This window comes from Rana temporaria, chromosome 6 (genome assembly GCF_905171775.1).
Source record: "Rana temporaria chromosome 6, aRanTem1.1, whole genome shotgun sequence".
Taxonomy (NCBI): Eukaryota; Metazoa; Chordata; class Amphibia; order Anura; family Ranidae; genus Rana; species Rana temporaria.
In genome coordinates this window covers 175,043,740-175,063,808 of record NC_053494.1, presented here as the reverse complement: position 1 = coordinate 175,063,808, position 20,069 = coordinate 175,043,740, and the positions used below count along the sequence as shown (strand labels likewise).

Sequence of the window (20,069 nt, the reverse complement as noted above, 5' to 3'; positions counted from 1 at the left end):
GCTCCATTAGGCCTCAATGTTGAGTTCGATCTCAATTGTTTTATCTCTAATCGATAATTTGTATTTTTCAATTTTTCAGTATTTGGGGAATTTTAGTATTAGTATTTTTATTAATTTTATTTATTTTAATAATTTTAAGTATGTATTAACATGTATTTTTACCTTTTACATTTCATATGACTAGGTTTTTGTACATAATATTGTAATGTAATTAATTTTGCATACTCATTTCTGTATTTAAAGGTATTGAAATGTTAAGGCATGTTATCTTGCCTAGAATATACTGTTAATATATTTTTATATTTTTAATGTTTTCTTAATATACTGTTAATTATACTGGACTTATCCGCTAATTTTAGTGGTATTTTCTGTTTATTAATGGCGAGGCGATCGTGGCTGACGTCACGTTTATAATGATTTATTTATCTTTAAAGTACTTGCTGGTCCTTCTTTAATTAGGTGGACCGTTTATCCTGTGCATTAAAAAAGTTATAGCTTTTTAGTTGCCTTTTGTCTATTGGGCACTAGATGGCGCAGGTGAGCAGGGAATTAGTGTGGTGTGTTGCGATGGCAACCACACACTATTTATGACGTTGCGGGACGTTCACGTTAGCCTCTCTGACCCCACGCTGAGGAAGTTCCGCCCATAGGAACGTAACGCGTACGAGGGGGAGGAGCTTCGTGACGTCACCCGCGCTCGCCGACCCAACGCTGATGTGTGAGCTGTGTAAAGACTCGGAAGCCTTGGAGCTCCGTTTATGCTGATACGCTTCACACTCGGCTCTGAGTGTTGCAAAATGTGAGTTTACTTTGGCCTTTTTTTACTTATTAAATCCAGTTTGAGACAGAGAGCACTAGTCTGTTCCCTTTTTGTTTCATATATTTCTCTGTGGTCGTTGGGAGTATTGAGCTGTCTGCTGCCTGCTGGTAACCTTTAAAGCTTGGACGTGTCCTTACATTTACCTTGGAGGTTTTTCAAAAGTTTTGTGACCTAGCCATGGTCGAATGGCTGAGGTGAGGGGCCATCTTTTAGCTATTGGTGAAGGAACCTTCCTGTCGATCACAGCTTTTTGAGATTCAATCACAATCAGTCACTTCATTATTTGGAGCACTTCTGGACTTTTTTCACTGATGCACTTTTATGGATTTCTTTTTGTGTTAATATTAGAGTTATATATATATATATTTTTATATATAATTTATATCTGATTATCAATTGTGTTATTACTTAATTTTATATGTTTTGCGCTGCACTTTATTGCTATTGATCATTATTGGGATTTCTATTTGAATTTATCCTCCAGTGCTGGCTTGCATTTTTTATAGTTTTTTGTGTATTTTCCAGCGCGGAATTTCTTCTTTATTTTTACTAATGTTAGATGAGAAGGCCTGGCTCGCAGTCTCCGCGCTAATTCATTCTAAAGGTGTCCTATTGTGTTGAGGTCAGGACTTTGTGTAGGCCAGTCAAGTTCCTTCACTCCAAACGCGCTCATCAATGTCTTTATGGACCTTGCTTTGTGCACTGGTGTGCAGTCATGTTGGAACAGGAAGGGACCATCCCCAAACTTTTCTTACAAAGTTGGGAGCATGAAATTGTCCAAAATGTCTTGGTATGCTGATGCCTTAGGAGTTCCTTTCACTGGAACTAAGGGGCCAAGCCCAACCCCTGAAAAACAACTCCACACCATAATCGTCCCTCCTCTAAATGATTTTGATGATTTGGACCAGTGCACAAAGCAAAGTCCATAAAGACATGGATAAGCGAGTTTAGGGTGGAGGAACTTGACTGTCCTGCACAGAGTCTGTAAGCCAGGCTTTCTCGCCCAACAGTGGCTGACCTTACAAATGTCCTTCTGGAAGAATGGTCAAACATTCCCATAGACACACTCCTAAACCTTGTGGATAGACTTCCCAGAAGAGTAGAAGCTGTTATAGCTGCAAAGGGTGGGCCAACTCAATATTAAATCCTAAGGACTAAGACTGGGATACCATTAAAGGTCATGTAAAGGCAAGTGTCCCAATACTTTTGACAATATTGTGTACATTTGCTAATGCCCATCATGGCTACTACTTCTATACTTTTCCAGAATTCTTTGCCACTCGGATCTCTCTTCCGCTTGCCTTCCCCGCCCCAGGACAGTCAGTCTTCCCTGGTATTGTGCAAGCATCATTTCAAACATTGGAAGTCATCTTAGATATAACCTTGCATGTGGAAACTATGCTTCAGTCTAATCTTTACCTTTAGAACATCCACAGGCCTTGTTGTGCCATTCATTTCACTGGAATAGGACAGCATTACATCTGGAAAATAGATCTGTTAACATGAAATCATTAAACACAAAGAAAGCCATGTCATCTACTGTAAAATAAAAATAGTCACGTTTATTGGTTCACCAACTAAGGAGAGCGGCCGGAGGTCACGTGACTGGCCAGAACCGAACCTGCATGTGAATTGCACAGGAATTTCACAGGAACCACACTGCTGTGAAATCCTGCAATCCATGCAATTTAGTGTGGTGCAATTCGAGCCTATTCATTTTGAATTTGCATTGCACCACAGAAGTACAGGCACCTTTTTTGGAGCCGCACTGCAACAGGATCACATGGTCGTCTTGTAACATGTGATCCGGTGCAGGCAAACCACACTGTGTTTGCAATCCTTTGGGGGCGTCATTAACTTCGTATTGACACCCGCAGCAGATCGCAAACACTGCATCACTGCATATGTGTGAAGGTAAGCTAATGCCCCATACAGACGATCGTTTTTTGTGATGAAAAAAAATGACGTTTTTGAAAACGTCATTTAAAATGATAGTGTGTGGGGAAAATGTCGTTTTATGTCTTCAGAAAAACGACCAAAAAAAAATTCGAACATGCTCGAATTTTTTGTGTCGTTTTTCAAAATGTCATTTTTTGTGTCAATGAAAATGATAGTGTGTGGGCAAAACGACGTTTTTAAACCCGCACATGCCCAGAAGCAAGTTTTGAGACGGGAGGTAAAACTACCATTCATAATGGAGTAAGCACATTCATCACGCTTTAACAGACAAAAAAGCACGAATCATCTTTTACTAACAAGTAACCAGCTAAAAGCAGCCTCAAGGCGAATAGAACTTCCCCTTTAGAGTGCCGTCACTTTGTTCATCATTTTTCAAAACGATGGTGTGTATGCTCCATCGTTTTTGAAAATGAAGTTTCAAAAATGTCGTTTTTTTTCATCACTTCAAACGTCATTTTTTTTTCATCACAAAAAACGACCGTCTGTATGGGGCATAAGGGTGAACTCAAGTGCTTATTCACATGTACTCTTTTTATTTATAGTATGGAACCTACCTCAGGATTTTTGAAGAATTCATATTTTGCATAATATTTTCTGACACAGAACCTGCAGTCCTCTTCCATGTCCCACTTTGACTGCACTTCAATGACCATCTCATGATCTTCTATGATTCTTTCTGTAAAATAAAACATCTTCTCACATTTACTGTTCTAGCTGGTGTTTTATAAATATGTCTTTGCTTGTTTAGGCAATAGGGGTTGATTAGCTAAAACTTGAGTGTGCAAAATAATAAGAAAATAATCAGCTTTTTGTTTTTTTGTTTTTTGTCAAAGCTTAAAGCGGAGGTTCACCCTAAGAAACATCTATGTACCATCCCATCCAGCATACTAGCGTCAGCTACAGTATGCCTTTTTTTTTTTTTTTTGCGCTGTACTTACCGTTTAGTCCTTCAGTTTTAGTAGGCGTTCCTATGAAGAGGGGAACATGATTGACGTCCGGCTATGGCGCGTCACACGTTCTGAAAATAGCCAGAGTAGGACTCGGCTCTTCACGGCGCTATACGGCGCCTGTGCACAGACTAGGAGCTGACTGCGCAGGCGCCGTATATATCCGAGTACTATTTCGGCTATTTTCGGAACGTGTGACGCGCCATAGCCGGACGTCAATCATGTTCCCCGTGTTTTTGTTTCGACTAAATGTTGGCTCAAACTTGTGTTGCATACACACAATCTTGTCGGAAATTCCAAACGTCAAGAGTGTGGTGACGTACAAGACGTACGACGAGCCGAGATCAATGAAGTTCAATAGGCAGTTTGGCTCTTCTGCTTGATTCTGAGCATGTGCGTTTTTTTGCGCGTCAAAATTGCAAACGGACGATCGGAATTTCCGATAGGATTTTTTTCCGTCTGAAAAATAGAGAACCTGCTCTCAATCTTTTGTTGGCGGAAATTCCAACCCCAAAAGTCAGATGGAGCATACACACTGTCGGAATTTCCGTCCAAAAGCTCACATCAGACATTTCTTGTGTACGTGGCATTAGAAGCTGATTAACTACCATGCACAGCTGCACCAGATTTTGCACTCTCCAGTTTTATAAAAATAAACCCCAAAGTGAGTCTCTTATTTGTAAAAGCAGTAATGCTGTTGTGTTTTAAACAGAGACATAGCATGTCCGGCTAATAAAGGAGGGGAGATAGTTAATTTGAAGAAAGAAGATTATAGGAAGGAAATGAGAAAAGCCCTAATTAGTAATGAAATATCTACTGATTTCGCCGGCGTACTTTCACATTTCCCGCGTCGTATCGTTGTTTTGAATCCTCAAAACAAGATACGACGGCTTCTGGGTTAGATCCGACAGGTGTACGTCTTCGTACGCCTTCGGATCTAAGATGCAATACTTCGACGTCCGCTGGGTGGCGTTCACGTCGTTTTCCGTGTCGGGTATGCAAATTAGCGATTTATGACGATCCACGAACGTACGCGCGGCCGTCGCATTTTCTAACATCGTCTGTAGTCGGCTTTTTCCGGCGTATAGTTAAAGCTGGTATTTTGCAACGTATAGATAGACTTGCCATGTTAAGTATGGCCGTCGTTCACGCGTCGAAATTAGATTTTTTTTTTTTGCGTAAGTCGTCCGTGAATAGGGATGGATGTAACTCACGTCTAAGTTAAAAATATGACGTCGTTGCGACATCATTTCGCGCAAAGCACAGCGGGAAATTTCTGGACGACGCATGCGCAGTTCATTCGGCGCGGGAATGAAACCCGCCCCCAACCCGCCCAATTTAAATCCGCCACCAGAAATACACTACGCCGCCGTAACTTACGGCGCGAACTCGCTGAGGATTCGAATATACGCCAGGTAAGGTACGGCGGCGTAGTGTATCTCTGATACGCTGCGCCGATTCAAATGTATGTGGATCTGGCCCACTGTATATTATATGATTATGTACATATCAGACGTTTTGTATAAAAAAATTATTTTAGTTTAAAAATGTATATAATCCTTTAAAATAAATAATTGAATAAAAATGAGTCCATGCCATTATCAATTTCCTTAAAATACAGAAGCATATAAGATGTTATTTCCTAGGATACCACAAAAAAAGGTATCTGCCTATTTATTATCTTTTTGTTATTATACTTATACAGTAGATATAAGTGGAAAAAGTTTGAGACAATCAAACCTAGACAAAGCGAAGAGAGCTGTTCGAACATCGTCCAGTTCTGGTCATCGATGTAATGGTTCTTTTGGATGAGCAGTTGACATACATTCAGGGCTGTCATATCATTTGGCACTTCCAAAGCCCTGCTAGTACCATCTTCATTGAAAACTTTAATCACCTGCAATAATAAAATGTTTTGAATATATAAAGACATAAAATTATTTGATTGTTAGTTCCAACTAGATATTTGCACAGGGAGTTTGTGGGTTCAAGCCTAGAAGTCTGGATTCATACGACAGAGTTCTCATTCAAACATTCAATTATTTATCTTGCTTACCCTTTGTGTGTTTGCAGTCTTTGAAGCTTGCCATCTGCCTATGCCATATTTAAGTTTAAGTTTCAAATATAATTTGATCTGATTGCATTTTGTAGCTAGGATTAGATTTTTGTGACTATGTTGCTTTGCTTACAGTCTACCCAAAATGGCTGGCATATTAACGGATCTGGATGGAAAACAGTCCGCAACTCCATACATACTCCTAAATACTGTAAGTTTACATTTATTATAACTCCATAAAAGATGAATATATACAGATAATGGATCTATAGGACCTTGGATATATACACCACAAATATCACTGACCATAACATGCATTGCAAAGTTTTATGCACTACTCATATTGGATTTTCAGTAAAACACGTGAAAGGCTTGGCATGACTGTGGCAAAGGAAGTTTAGGGCCTCTCCCTTCTCCACTGTATACACTCTAGAAGTAAACTACTAGCCCCAGGGAGATCCCTGGCCCACGGGCACCATCGAGTTGCCTATCACCACCTCTCACCTTCCCCACTGCATAGTAAACTGACAGCCAGAGGTGCAGGGGGAGATGCTGCGGGCACCACAGACTGTAATCAACATTGAAGTGAGTGTCCATGGGGTAAAAGTAAATGGGGTACAGAGATGTGCTGGGGATTGGAGGTGGAGTGGGTACAGAGCACAGATGTGTTAGGCCCCTATCACACTAGTAGACTGTCCGTTATTCAGGCAGACCTGATCGTACCATCTATTGCTCTCTACAGAGCAATGGATGTCACCATCCAATCCGCTAAAAACAAACAGATGGGAGATCTATTCCCCATCCATCTGGTGGATCGGATTGGATGACAGTCAGATGGAAATGCACAAGCGATCTGTTGCCATCCAACAGCACCATAGAGAACAGAGGACTGTGTCCATGTCCGCCCTGCATCAGCGAAGTGGACACGGACATATACGTTTGTTAAGCAGTAATCTGCAGAGGGATCCCCCACTAAGCAAGTGAAAGGTCTTTTCCATGGGAAAGGGGCCTCAAGAGTGTGCAGGGTGCAAAGTTCACTTGCTGTGGTGTACAATGGTGTGCTGGTAGGATACAGAGGTACAGATGTATGTGTGGGGGGGTGGGTGCAGAAATGTGCAGCAGGGTGCATATATGTGCTGAGGGATGTTGAGGTGTGCTGAAGAATGCAAAGGTGTACATGTGTGTGTGGGGGGGGGGGGTTGGGGGGTTCGGTGGTGTGCTGGGGGTTACAAAGGCTTGCTGGGCTAATGGAGGCATACTGAGGGATAAAGACGATTCTAGGAGGTGCAGAGGTATGTGGGGGTGCAGAGGGATGCTGGGAGTTGCAGGGGTTGCAGAGTTGCACAGGTATTTGTAGGAGGTGCAGCAATGTGCAAAGGGGTACAAAAGTGTGCTGGGTGTGGAGGTGTGCTAGGGGAATAGGGGTTATTTTGGGGTAAATAGATGTGCAGGGGTATAGAGGCATGCTGACGGGTACGGAGGCATTCTGGGGGGTGTAGAGATGTGCAAAGGGGTATGGCATTAGATGGTTCTTGTAGATACATTTTATATGTCCTACCCCTAATTGATGCCGCGTACACACGGTCGTTTTTTTGTGATGAAAAAAAACGACATTTTTAAAAACATCATTTAAAATTACCGTTTGTGGGGAAAACGTCGTTTTATGTCTTCTGAAAAACGACCCAAAAAAAATTCAAGCATGCTTCAATTTTTTATGTCGTTTTTTTAAAACGTCGCTTTTTGTGTCATAAAAAATGACCGTGTGTAGGCTAAAACAACGTTTAAAACGACGTTTTTAAACCCGCGCATGCTCAGAAGCAAGTTATGATGCGAGCTTGAATGTAACAGAGTGCCGCCGTGAGGCGGGGACACACCCCTAGTCACCTGCCCTCTATCTACCCATCAGTATTTATATGCCTCTATTGAGGAGACTTTAAAAGTTTAGTTAGGACTGCAGAACGCAGAGAGCCTTGGCGATGGCTCTGCAGCTTAATCATGTACTTGCAAATGCGTGCAACCAATCCTCTGCTTTTAACGTACACAGTTAGACAGTTGAATTTGGCTTGCTGTTTGGGTGGTAAGTGTGAGCCTGATCAAAAACATTTACAACTTTATTTATACTTACTGTTTGCTTAAAAATGCATCTCATCTAAAGTCCCAAAATCTCCCCTCTTTTTTGTATCCAACAGTGATGGAGGCGTATGTTTTTCATATGCCTCATTTAAAGTCCCAATGCTAGTTTTCATTATACCATACAGGGATGGAGATGCGTTTTATACCCTTATACATTTATGCGTTTTTTTTTCTGTGCTCCTTACTACCATACCAAGCATAGGTGGAGGCGGGGACACACCCCTAGTCACCTTCCCTCTATCTACCCATCAGTATTTATGTGCCTCTATTGAGAAGACTTTAAAAGTTTAGTTAGGACTGCAGAACGCAGAGAGCCTTGGCGATGGCTCTGCAGCTTAATCATGTACTTCCAAATGCGTGCAACCAATCCTCTGCTTTTAACGTACACAGTTAGACAGTTGAATTTGGCTTGCTGTTTGGGTGGTAAGTGTGAGCCTGATTAAAAACGTTTACAACTTTATTTATACTTACTGTTTGCTTAAAAACGCATCTCATCTAAAGTCACAAAATCTCCCCTCTTTTTTGTATCCAACAGGGATGGAGGCGTACGTTTTTCATATGCCTCATTTAAAGTCCCAATGCTAGTTTTCTTACTGGGTGTGATGGACCACTGAATGAGCAGATGGTCAATATTGCTTATTACCCACACATGGGGTGAAGACAATGATTCAGTCCAGCAGAGTGGCAGACAGAATATGATCGTATAGGTATATGTTGAAGTAAAGAAATAATGAAAACAATCTAAGTGTAGCCTGTAAAAGATAATTTTAATTCCAAAAGAAAGATGGCTTAAAAACAGTTAAAAGCCGTAAGTAGGCACAAAAGCCTTGTATATAAAAACAGCGATGTGAAAGCCGCATACGACAAATGGATGGACTGTGGGTGAAGTCCACGAACAGTAGCTCCTCCCCCGTACACACGTCACATCCAATACGGACTTCGTCATCGGTGGGACCCACCACTGACGAAGTCCGTATTGGACGTAACGTGTGTCATCATTTCATATAGCGAATATTTTAAAATCTCCCCTATTTTATGCAGGCATTTCTCATTTGGCTGCAGGTCTTACAAGAGCCTGGTCTATCAGTCCTTTATCCAAGTTCGGGGAGAGGCTCGCTCTTTTGTGACCTAGGCCTGTAGCTGCAGAGCAAGGACCAGGCCTCTGCGGTGGATGTGACCGGGCACCACGGCCTTAATGACATAGAGTGATTTCTATGAGTGAGTCCTATTCCTGGAGACAGACTTTCAATGACCAAGATCCCATCGGCAGTGTAGCTATCTGGGGCCATTTTCATCTACACTGACACAGACACCGCTGAATCCTTGGGTTATCTGGTGACCAGTCAGGTATTTCTCATCTGACTGCAGGTCTTACAAGAGCCTGTTCTGTGAGTCCTTTATCCAAGAGCGTCGATATCTTCAGGAGTGGTGAACGGGCAGAAGCCCATCATTAACATTATACTCAGAGAGACTGCATGCAGATACCGTTAACCTTTTCTTCCTCCACCCAAGGCCTTCCCTGAGAGACAGCTTGCATACATCCACTGTTGCTGGTCGCCATTTCACAGCAACATCTTGGGCCTCTTCATAGCTAGCTGAAGATTTTAGACACCTTACATTAAAGGGGAACTCTTGTTCAGGTTTCGCTAATTGCATTTTCACATATTGTGTTGTCATATATTGTGCCTTCTACTCAGTTTTTCCTGTGGCATCAGGGTTTGGAGGGAGCTGTTTGACAAAATGTCTATATTCTCTCTCTTATAGCAAAATTTGAGTATAGCCTCATGTAGCACTCAATAATACTTAAGCAAAAAACGTACCATCATCCAGGTTGAATGTAAACGATTGAACCAAGTAGGCCCATGGTGGCATGTGCTGATGCTGCCTAAACCCATATGTGGTCACCTGGGAGGGGAATTGATTGGACTATCTCAGTACTGAGAATATAGATATTGACACATATAGTATCATAAAATTATTTATTACATAAAACTAAACAACATTAAAAAATACAAGCCAGACCCCACCCAGATACAACAAATTACTGCAAACGGGTGACCGAGAGATTTCTGTTGTGGTGGAGTGTGGCAATGTCCTCATGTTCTCCCTGTTATACCTGGGGTCATATGTTCTCTTAGGCCTCGTACACACGATAGGATAGCCAGAGGACAACGGTCTGAAGGACCGTTTTCATCGGTCAAAAACGATGTATTTAACCTTCCGTTAAAAAAAATAGGAACTTGCTTTAAAATGTAACCGATGGACGCCTAAACGATAGGTCAAAACCGATCATTAGTATGCAAAAGCATCGGTTAAAAACCTGCGCATGCTCAGAATCAAGTCGACGCATGGTTGGAAGCATTGAACTTCGTTTTTTTCAGCACGTCGTTGTGTTTTACGTCACCGCGTTCTGACATGATTGGTTATTTAATCTATGGTGTGTAGGCGTGACGGACCATCAGTCAGCTTCATCGGTTAACCTAAGACAACGGTCCTTCAGACTGTTGTCCTCTGGCTAGCCTATCGTTTGTACGAGGCCTTAGAGCCTGTTGGTCATTGCTTTCTGATTCATTGTGACTGCCATTTTTTATTGTATATTCTCTGTATTTCTGTTTAAAGCTAAAGTTTGCAATTTGAGGAATATTTACATTTACATTCTTCTTTTTTTGTTTGACTCAAGAACATCTAGTAAAATACCCATCTATTGGTGTCTTTTTGAAGTGTACTCTATCTTTGAATTATGTCAGAACCAAGGGTGTCAGAGGTGTCGGGAGGCTTGCAAGGTCAGTCAGCTTCCATCGACCCTTTTTATTTCATAGGTGCTTACAGGGCTGGTGCAAGGATTTTTGACACCCTTGGCGAAACCTCATTTTACTGCCCCCCTTGGCCATACCCCCTTTGCCCTGCCCATGTATACCACACCTTTTTAATGAAGCACCCATCAAATGCAGCCTCACCAGCGCCCTTCAAATGCAGCCTACCAGCGCCCATCGAATACAGCCTACCAGTGCCCATCAATGCAGACTACCAGCGCCCATCAATGCAGCCTACCAGCGCCCATCAATGAAGGTTTGCTTGCTTGCTTTCATTCATTTGGGAGTCGGGACCAACACAGTCCTCCACGGCCGCTGCGCCTCTGACACTATGTGCCAACGGAGAGGTGGCAAGCAACTTAGTTGCTTGCAGCAGAGAGAAGAGAGTAGAAACACCGGTGGCCGGGCGCCCTAGGCAGCAGTACGCCCTAGGAGGCTGCCTAGTTTGCCTAATGGTAGCACGGGCCCTGGGTGCTCATGGGGAGGAGATTTTCAGATACAATGTCCATTAGATTGTCATTCTACCTGGCGGTAGACTATTAAAGTCAAATTCTCCTGCATGAGAGTAAATCAAGCTTTGATAACTCACCTGAACATCTTCCATTAATGATTACATAAATCATTTATGATTATATGATTATATAAATGTCCAAGAACAGTTATCAGAAGAGTGTCAAAGAGTACTGACCGTGTTATCCTTCGGAGCTATTGATTCCCTGCATTGGGCTTTGAACCTGATATACAAGAGCGCTAAGTACACAAGTGAGTGCTGCATGAAAAACAATGGTTCTTCCAGGCATATTGTAACATGAACTGTGTATTTTTGCTAGCAATAAGCATAAAAAGGCATCTCATACTGAACTAACTCATGGACTTGCACAGGTGTTGTTCATAAGCCCCAGATAACTTTTCATTCCCTCAAGTCCCAACAAAGCAGATTATTTATTTGGTTCAAATATGTGTTCAGTTTTCATTATTTTTTTTCTTCTGACCTTGACGTTCTCATTACTCTACCCCTGTCATTGCCAGATATCTTCTCAGAGCACCACAATACAGTACTTGCTTTGTCCTAGTTCCGGGTGACATGTGTCAAGCAGGGAATTTAGTCATATCCAAACACAATATAAGCTTTTTATTGCTAGGCTCCCCCCACCCTTCCAGATCAATCTTTTCTTTCCTTGTCTCACCTTGTTTAATTTTACTGATTAGAAATCTGTATAAAACTGTTTTGTTAGTCTTTCTGTTTGTTTTTCCTAGTTTTACTAAGTAAAGTAATGTAAGCCCTACATCATAAGATGGAAATACTAGATAGATATGTCAGCTAAGCTAGGTAAACACATATAAAAACTGGACCATAAGTACTGTATAATACACGCATTAAACTAAAGTGGAAGGCACATTAAAATAATAAATAGGGTCCTCCCAGGAGAGACAATATGGCCAGTGTAGCCTAAGCTGTTAAATGGGTTTCCTAAAAGAAAAAAAAGGGGCCTTGGAATTGTCACTAGGTTAGATCAGGGTTGTCAACTATACAAAAGGAAAAAAACAGCCTTTTATCAGATACCAACAGGGGCGGACTGACCATTGAGTCACTCGGGCACCCCCCAAGGGCCCCATGCCACTAGGGGGCCCCATCAGGGTTGCCAGGCTCAGTAAAACCAGGGATAGTATGTAAAAATCTATGTTTTTTTTTACATCTGTCCGTGATATGTCCGAAACCGACATGCTTTTGATGTGAAAATCACGAGATTTTAGCTGCCCCGCCACTGCACTGCCTCCTGGCGTGGTGGCCATCTGTAAGCCCAGGGGCCCCATAATCTTCTATTGCCCAGGGAGCCCCATGAGTTGTCAGTCCGCCCCTGGATACCAACCTTAGTCTGAGTGTAGATCTATGAGTCAACTGGTGCCGGACTCTCCAATATGACCCCCTTTATAAGATATAAAAAAACCTGCTCCTGAATTCTCTCTGCCTATCTACCTTAGCTTAGTCAATGAATTCCTGTGAAGGGTTTGACTAAGAGCAAAAATGTAAAATATACTGCAAATTACCAGTCCTACAATGTGGTGGCTGCTTTTGATTTTCTTTTTTCAAGCATAGAAATTTTGGGCAGGATAAATGAGGACCTTAATGGCCTTTCACACGTACGGACAGTATGTCCGTATTTCATCCATCCGTTTTTGGATGTATCCCTATGGGATAACGGGTGTCAGCGGATGACACCCGATGTCATCGGTTCCTGCTATCGTCTGATTCTGTAGACGGAGGAAAATCCTATTTTCCCATCCGTCTGCAGAGTGGATCGGGTGAACATGGACAGACGGTCCGTGTTCATCCGATCCCCCCATAGGGGAGAGCGGAGATCTGACAGGGCGGTCCCTGCACAGTGTGCAGGGACCGCCCTGTCATCTGCCGGCTTAGCGGGGATCAACGGAGCGATCCCCGCTGAGCAAGCGCATAAGAACGGTACGGATCCTCACAGGATCCATACGTGGGAAAGGGCCCTTACGCTCATCAAACCAACATAACAAAATACCCTTAATGGTATATTCACCAGACCAATATGAGCCACATAATTGTAATTCATTGTTGGGGTTTACATACACTTTAATTTTCTATAAATACAATATCTCACAAAAGTAAGTACACCCCTCACATTTATTTTAACTATTTTATGATATCTTTTCCTTGTCAAAAATATTTTATTAAATACAATAAGTTAAATACAATAAATTAAGTACTGTACATTATACAATTCAGAATTATTATATAATATTCATATGTGGTTAGAAATATAGGGCCAGATTCACATAGGTTAGCGGATCTTTAGATCTGCGTAACCTATGTGATTTAAGATCCACCGCCGCAAGTTTTTGAGGCAAGTGGTTAATTCACAAAGCACTTACCTCAAAACTTGCGGCGGCGTATCGTAAATCCCCTGGCGGAATTCAAATTCCGCGGCTGGGGGAGTGTAGTATTTAAATCAGGCGCGTCCCCGCGCCGATTTAACTGCGCATGCGCCATCCGCGAATTTTCCCAGCGTGCATTGCTCCCAATGACGTCGCTAGGACGTCATTGGTTTCGGCGTGAGCGTAACTTGCGTCCAGCCCTTTTGTGAATCGACTTACGCAAACGACGTAAAATTTCAAAATTTGACGCGGGAACGACGGCCATACTTAACATTGGCTGCGCCTCATAGACCCAGGGGTAACTATACGCCGGAAAAAGCCGAACACAAACGACGTAAAAAAAAAAGCGCCGGGCGGTCGTTCGTTTCGGAATCGGCGTAAGTGCTCATTTGCATAATCATTGCGTAAAAGATAGGGAAGCGCCACCTAGCGGCCGGCCTGGAATTTCAGCCTAAGATCCGACGGTGTAACACAGTTACACCTGTCGGATCTTAGGGATATCTATGCGTAACCTGATTCTATGAATCAGTCGCATAGATACGACCGGCACAACTCAGAGATACGACGGTGTATCAGGAGATACACCGTCGTATCTCTATGTGAATCTGGCCCTATGTGTTGATTAGGATATAAGGAAGTGTTAAAAGTTAAAGCAATTAATTCATAATTATACCTCAGACAGGAGGCTCATATCTTATGCATTATCTTTCTTTAATAATGCCCATAGCAGAAATACAGTAAACATTTATTGTAACTTAAAAAATTCAAAGAACTACCCTTCCCAGCAGTCCCTGGGCCAGTGTAGCCCCTCCCAGACCGTAGCCTATATAAGGGACTGTCTGAGGTAACCTATTCCTCTTTCTTTCTGCTCATAGCCAGAACTCAGATAAGTACATTACTCTATGTTTATAATTTTTATGTAGGCTTGCTTGTTATTTGGTTATCAGCAGCCTTTTTTTTTTAATTTGTGTAGATCCTAATGTCACATCGTCTTTCCACAGGGTGCTGGGGATCCCCCCCCCTCCCACCCCGGATTTTATTACAGCTACGGAGGTTTTTCCCTCCTCCGCTATTCCCTTCAACTTCCACCTGTATCTGTATATACCCTCTGATCCCCTCAGACCTTCATCTGTGTGTTGTTCTATCAACCTTCTGTCTTATGAAGCACAACTGATATTTCTAAATATGATAAACGTTTAGTTTTTGCTGTATGTTTTTCCCACTTTGCTATCTGTGCCACCCGTTTTGTAGAGAACGCGGTTTCCTCTTATGTGTACATCTTACAGTCATTGGGCTTCTTTATTTGTTTATTTTACAATATACCGCTGCTTTGCTTCTTTTGTTTCCCCCCGGTGCGCTCTGCACACTGCTCGTTTTCTGACTGGAGGTAGGACGGAGCCATTTTAACATCTCGGCGCCTTTTTTCCTACCTCCCTTCTTCTCCTCAGAGCGTCTCATCTCTGAGGGGGGCGTGGCGGTGAGGATCTCCCTGCACCAATCGCGCTATTGTCGCGAATCGACGGCGCCATTGCTGCGGACCTGTCCTGGGGACCCCATCCTCCGTGTGCTAGGCCGTCTCTCCCCATCGCCGCCAGGCCAGGGTGCGGGCGGCTGTATGGTTGGAACTCTGTGTAGATCTCACTGATCTATGCGAATCACGTTAGGCCGTAGTCTCGCGAGACTACGGTCCCGAGCCTCACGTCTAGCTCCCCTTGTGGTGGGGAATATCTCCCCTCATCTAACTTCTGTCACTCACACCTAGCTGGTGGGGAATTCCTCCCCTCCCCTGCTTCTGTCACTCCTTCACCTTCAGTCACATTAAACATCAGTTCTTGTTCTGGGAATTTATTCCCCTGTAGTCTATTCTACATATAATGAATATATTAATAGATGTAAATAAATAATAAATTTAAATAATTATACGAATGAATAAATTATTGACTTATTAAATAAATATAAATAAATCAATGAACATAAATGTCTATAAATAAATAATTTATACAATCTATATGATTGAATAAATAAATAAATATATAAATATATATAATAAACAAATTTTAAATATAAACTATTAAACTATACTTTATATATAATTGAATAAATAAATACATATATATATATATATATATATATATATATATATATATATATATATATATATATATATATAAATAAATAAACAAATTATAACAATAATTGAATGAATTATAGAAATTTACTATACAAGTTATAGTACATAACTTCCGTATCTTCCTGGGCTGCACGGCCGTGCTGTCCGCAGACAGCTGACTCCTCTCCTGTGGCTGGCGACAGATCCTTTACTCCCTACTGGTGCCACTGAAGTGGTGGACGCAGCCCTGGAAGGCCCTACCTACCTCAGGGCTGCACTGGTTCCTGAGCTGGTCGGTAGGTCCGTCCAGACTACCAGGGCATCGGTTGCTCCAACCCACATGCACCCCTATGTCCGGATCTCCCGGCAAGGATATAACGCCCCTGAGTAGGGCATGGCGTCCCGTATGCGCCGTCACATTAATGTGGCCTCCGTCTCCCCGGCAGGGGAAGTAATTAACATGCCCCAGGCAGTACCCTCCCAGGACTGCCGACCCATTGACTCCCCGGCAGGGGAAGTACATAACATGCCCCAGGCAGTACCTTCCCAGGACTGCCGACCCACGGACTCCCCGGCAGGGGAAGTAAATAACATGCCCCAGGCAGTACCCTCCCGGGCCTGCCGACCCACTGCCTTCCCAGACTCCAATCGACCCCCGAGCCTCGGGGAGATGCACATGCAGAGGCAGCGATCCGCTAGACGGACTGAGCCAGACTCCTCGTGGACTCTTCCAGAGTCGTCCGCGGAGTACGAGGCGGCTAACACCTTTAAGTCTGAGGATGAAAATGATGATGATAATGATGATGATTATGTGAGCAGTGGGCACATGGCGCTCCATGACGACGCCAACCCTAGGTCCCAGGGTAAAACCTTATTGGACTCTTGTGGAGTACCATTTTTCGATCAGGAGGTGATTGGCCACCCACACTCCGGTGACTGGGCACCTCTACCTGAGGTGATCCAATAGATCGAATGCTGGACCCGGAGATCGATCGGTACGCTAACCGGACAAGTTGAGGGTGGAATACTCACCCTTCCATTACCAAATACGGTGGTGCTCACTCCAGAGGTGGATCCCATAATCATTCAGTATTCCAGGAAGGGAATAGAGAGGGCCTTTGGGACCTCACAGTACTGGGTCTTAGATCTCTGGACCTATCACCTAACCCTACGCCTTAGTGAGCAGGCTACCGCCTCTGTAAGCCGGTTGACCTAGCACAATGGGATCACGCTAATTGATGATATCTTTAAGACGGTAGGACAAATGGAGTTATATTACCAGGCGTATACCTGGTTCACCATCCCATTCGGTTTTTCAAACCTAAACACCGTCCTAATGGACAACAGGTTGCTAGACCTTGGACCAAACAGCCGATAGTAGAGATGGACCCGCTCTCTTTGAACTTCCTCAACAACATCTTCCCGATCAGGAAGAAGAAAGGCGGTTTTTCGTCCGGTGGGAGCTTGAGAAATCTCACCAACTTACTGCCCTGTGGAACAAGGGTGAGGTTGAACATCTACTTGAACGACCTACTTCTAATGGCTGGTTCCCCTCGCCTAGCGAGCGAACACGCCTCCTGGATGGTCGGATCGCTTCGCGATCTGGGACTCCTCATAGATCACGAACACCTATTATCTCTCCATTTCAGGAGATAGAGTTTTTGGGGTTCTTGGTGGACACCAACCGAGCGATCCTTCGGCTACCCATACCCAATTAGCCGCCATCCGCAAAGACATCAGTATCATGCTGGGCAGCAGCGGGTGTCCTTACGCGGACTGACTCGCTTAGTCGGCCTGTTCCCGGTGTCAATCCAGGCCACTCTCCAGCCCCTCTTCACTGTCAAACCCTCCAGAGACTCGAGACTCTACATCTTCGCTAGGGGCTTCGCTATACAAACTAAGTGAAGCCATGGTGGACCTACGGTAGTGGTTACGTCATGCCGTCAAACGGAACGGCGAGACATTTTCAACTCCTCACCGGATTTTGTCATAGGGTCGGATACCAGCCGCCTCGGCTGGGGTGCTCAGTGCAGTCCCTCGTCCTCCGGTAGGACGTGGTCCGCAGAAAACCCTCGGCTGCACATCAACACGTACACCCCTGACGGCCTTTTTTGCCATCGGAAGTCTGTTGCCACGCACGTCCATCTGCTGTGTGCTATTGCGTTCGGACAACGTACCCGCAGTCCGGTACGTCGATCGCTTGGTGGGCCCCTGATCCTGAATCCTAGCGGATCTAGTAAGACTTCGGGCACTTCTGCCTGGAATGCAACATCGTCCCGATTGCGGGATATGCCACAGACTATCCCTATAGGGTGGCAGATTGGATTCTCGTTACCTGACCAATTCCAACGATTGGCGACCGCACCGGTCAGGGTCCCTGATCCTCGCTCACTTCGCGGATCCTTCTCTATGGACCTGTTCGTTTCCCATATCAACCACCAGTTTCCGCGCTCTTACAACCGGAGGCCGGATCCGGAGGCGCACCATGTGGACGCCCTCCACCAAACGTGGTCACAGGGGACACATTACGCGTTCCCCTGTTCCCGGTGACCCTCAGGGTCCTCCTTCACTTAGCGAGCCGGAGGGCATCAGTCGTGCGGTTCACTCCGTGGTGGCCGACGCAGCCATGGTTTCCCCTCCTTCTGAGGATGACGGTGGAACTCCCCAGGTTGTTTCCTCATTCCCCCCACCTCCTCGCTGGTCCGAACGGGGATCTGCACCCTCTACTCACGAAGCACATCCTACCTCTCCTCACATGGTTAGTATCGGGGTTCCGGTCGCAGACTACCACCTTTCTGGAACAGCTAGGGATTCCCTGCCTTGGACTGGGCCCCGGGACTAGATCGGCATCTCGATCTACCTGGGGACTCTGGGTTACTTGGTGTGATCAACGACGGGTCGACCCCGTTCAAGCGCCAGGGTCTGTAATAGCCAATTATCTGGCAGACTCTTTGGATCCGTTGGTGTGTCAATTTTGAAGGCGTTAAGTTTAAATCGCCCAATGTACAAGCACACTTGGGATTTTTCCAAGGTCATGATCATGTTCTCGGGCTGGGGGACGTTGACACTCTGTTTTGAGGTTACTGTCTTTCGAGCTTACTGTCTTTTTGTGTCTGATTTCCATCATCGTGGGTCAGACACAAGGCTTTGGACATATCCAGGCGTCATTCCTCGCCTCAGAGACTCAAGTCTTTTTCCGTCGTGTGTTGGACCAGACGGTACTTCGATCGGTTTTCTACCCGTTCTTCCCAACACATCCACAACTGTATGTGGTCCGCTGTCTACAGACTTATATGTCCTTGACAGCCTCGCTGCGATCTTCGCAAGTCTTTCAACTCCTCGTTTCCTACGTTAATCCTCTCTTCCCGGTTTCCTCTGTGACTTACTATAGCGGCGGACTGTTGTCAGCGACCGCTTTTCCGCCAATCCCGCTTTGAACAGGAGGTACACATATCTATGTCAGTGTTGTGGATTATTTTGATTGTTATTGGTCATATGCATTGTTATAGCTTTGAACTTGCATAAGATATGAGCCTCCTGTCTGAGGTATAATTCGAGATTTTCCTAGCTTGTGACGGAAAATATTGATTATATGAAGACAGGAGGCGAGTATCTTCCCTCCCGACCCAACCCTGTCACGAGGTTGTCTCTCTCTCGTTCTAGACTGATGAACCACGCACCCTGCAAGTCGGAGGCTGGTACGCCCCGGGAGTTCGTTTTCACTATCCCCGTTGGGATTGCTGTCCGTTTCGATCCATGGGTTTAGTTCACCGCAGATGGAGGTTCCTACTGCGTTCCAGATCCGGAGTCGGGATGCCGTTGACTGAATCCGTTGGTCCATGTTCCTGAGGACAACTGACCGGTCGGCTCCGAATGGTTTGGGTTTCCTATAGTCCCCGTTGGGATGAAGTTGGTCCGGATGAAGTTGGTCCGTGTTGGCCTTGTCCTTTCGTTTCCTCCAGATTCGGATGTTGTGTTCCGGTCGGAAGGTTCCCAGCAGCCGCGGAGATGTCTAATTGGACTTTCGGTTCCTGTTTACACTAATTCGCATGAAGAAAGAGGAATAGGTTACCTCAGACAGTCCCTTATATAGGCTACTGTCTGGGAGGGGCTACACTGGCCCAGGGACTGCTGGGAAGGGTAGTTCTTTGAATTTTTTAAGTTACAATAAATGTTTACTGTATTTCTGCTATGGGCATTATTAAAGAAAGATAATGCATAAGATACTCGCCTCCTGTCTTCATATAATCAATATTTTCCGTCACAAGCTAGGAAAATCTCGAATTATGTGTTCACCCTAAGGAGATGTAAAAATCCAAACAGT

General features: G+C 44.2%; 1 protein-coding gene across 3 annotated transcripts in view; it reads right to left on the bottom strand.

Moving 5' to 3' along the window:
• GRB14 (growth factor receptor bound protein 14) overlaps positions 1–20,069 on the bottom strand; it is a 97,662-nt gene that overhangs the window by 60,081 nt on the left and 17,512 nt on the right. For all 3 annotated transcript variants that reach the window (XM_040357851.1, XM_040357850.1, XM_040357849.1), the window contains exons 2-4: positions 5,467–5,623; positions 3,334–3,455; positions 2,240–2,314 (exon numbers count right to left, since the gene is read on the bottom strand). In XM_040357851.1, the coding sequence (XP_040213785.1) occupies positions 2,240–2,314; positions 3,334–3,455; positions 5,467–5,623 (354 nt within the window). The remainder of the gene's footprint in view (positions 1–2,239; positions 2,315–3,333; positions 3,456–5,466; positions 5,624–20,069) is intronic.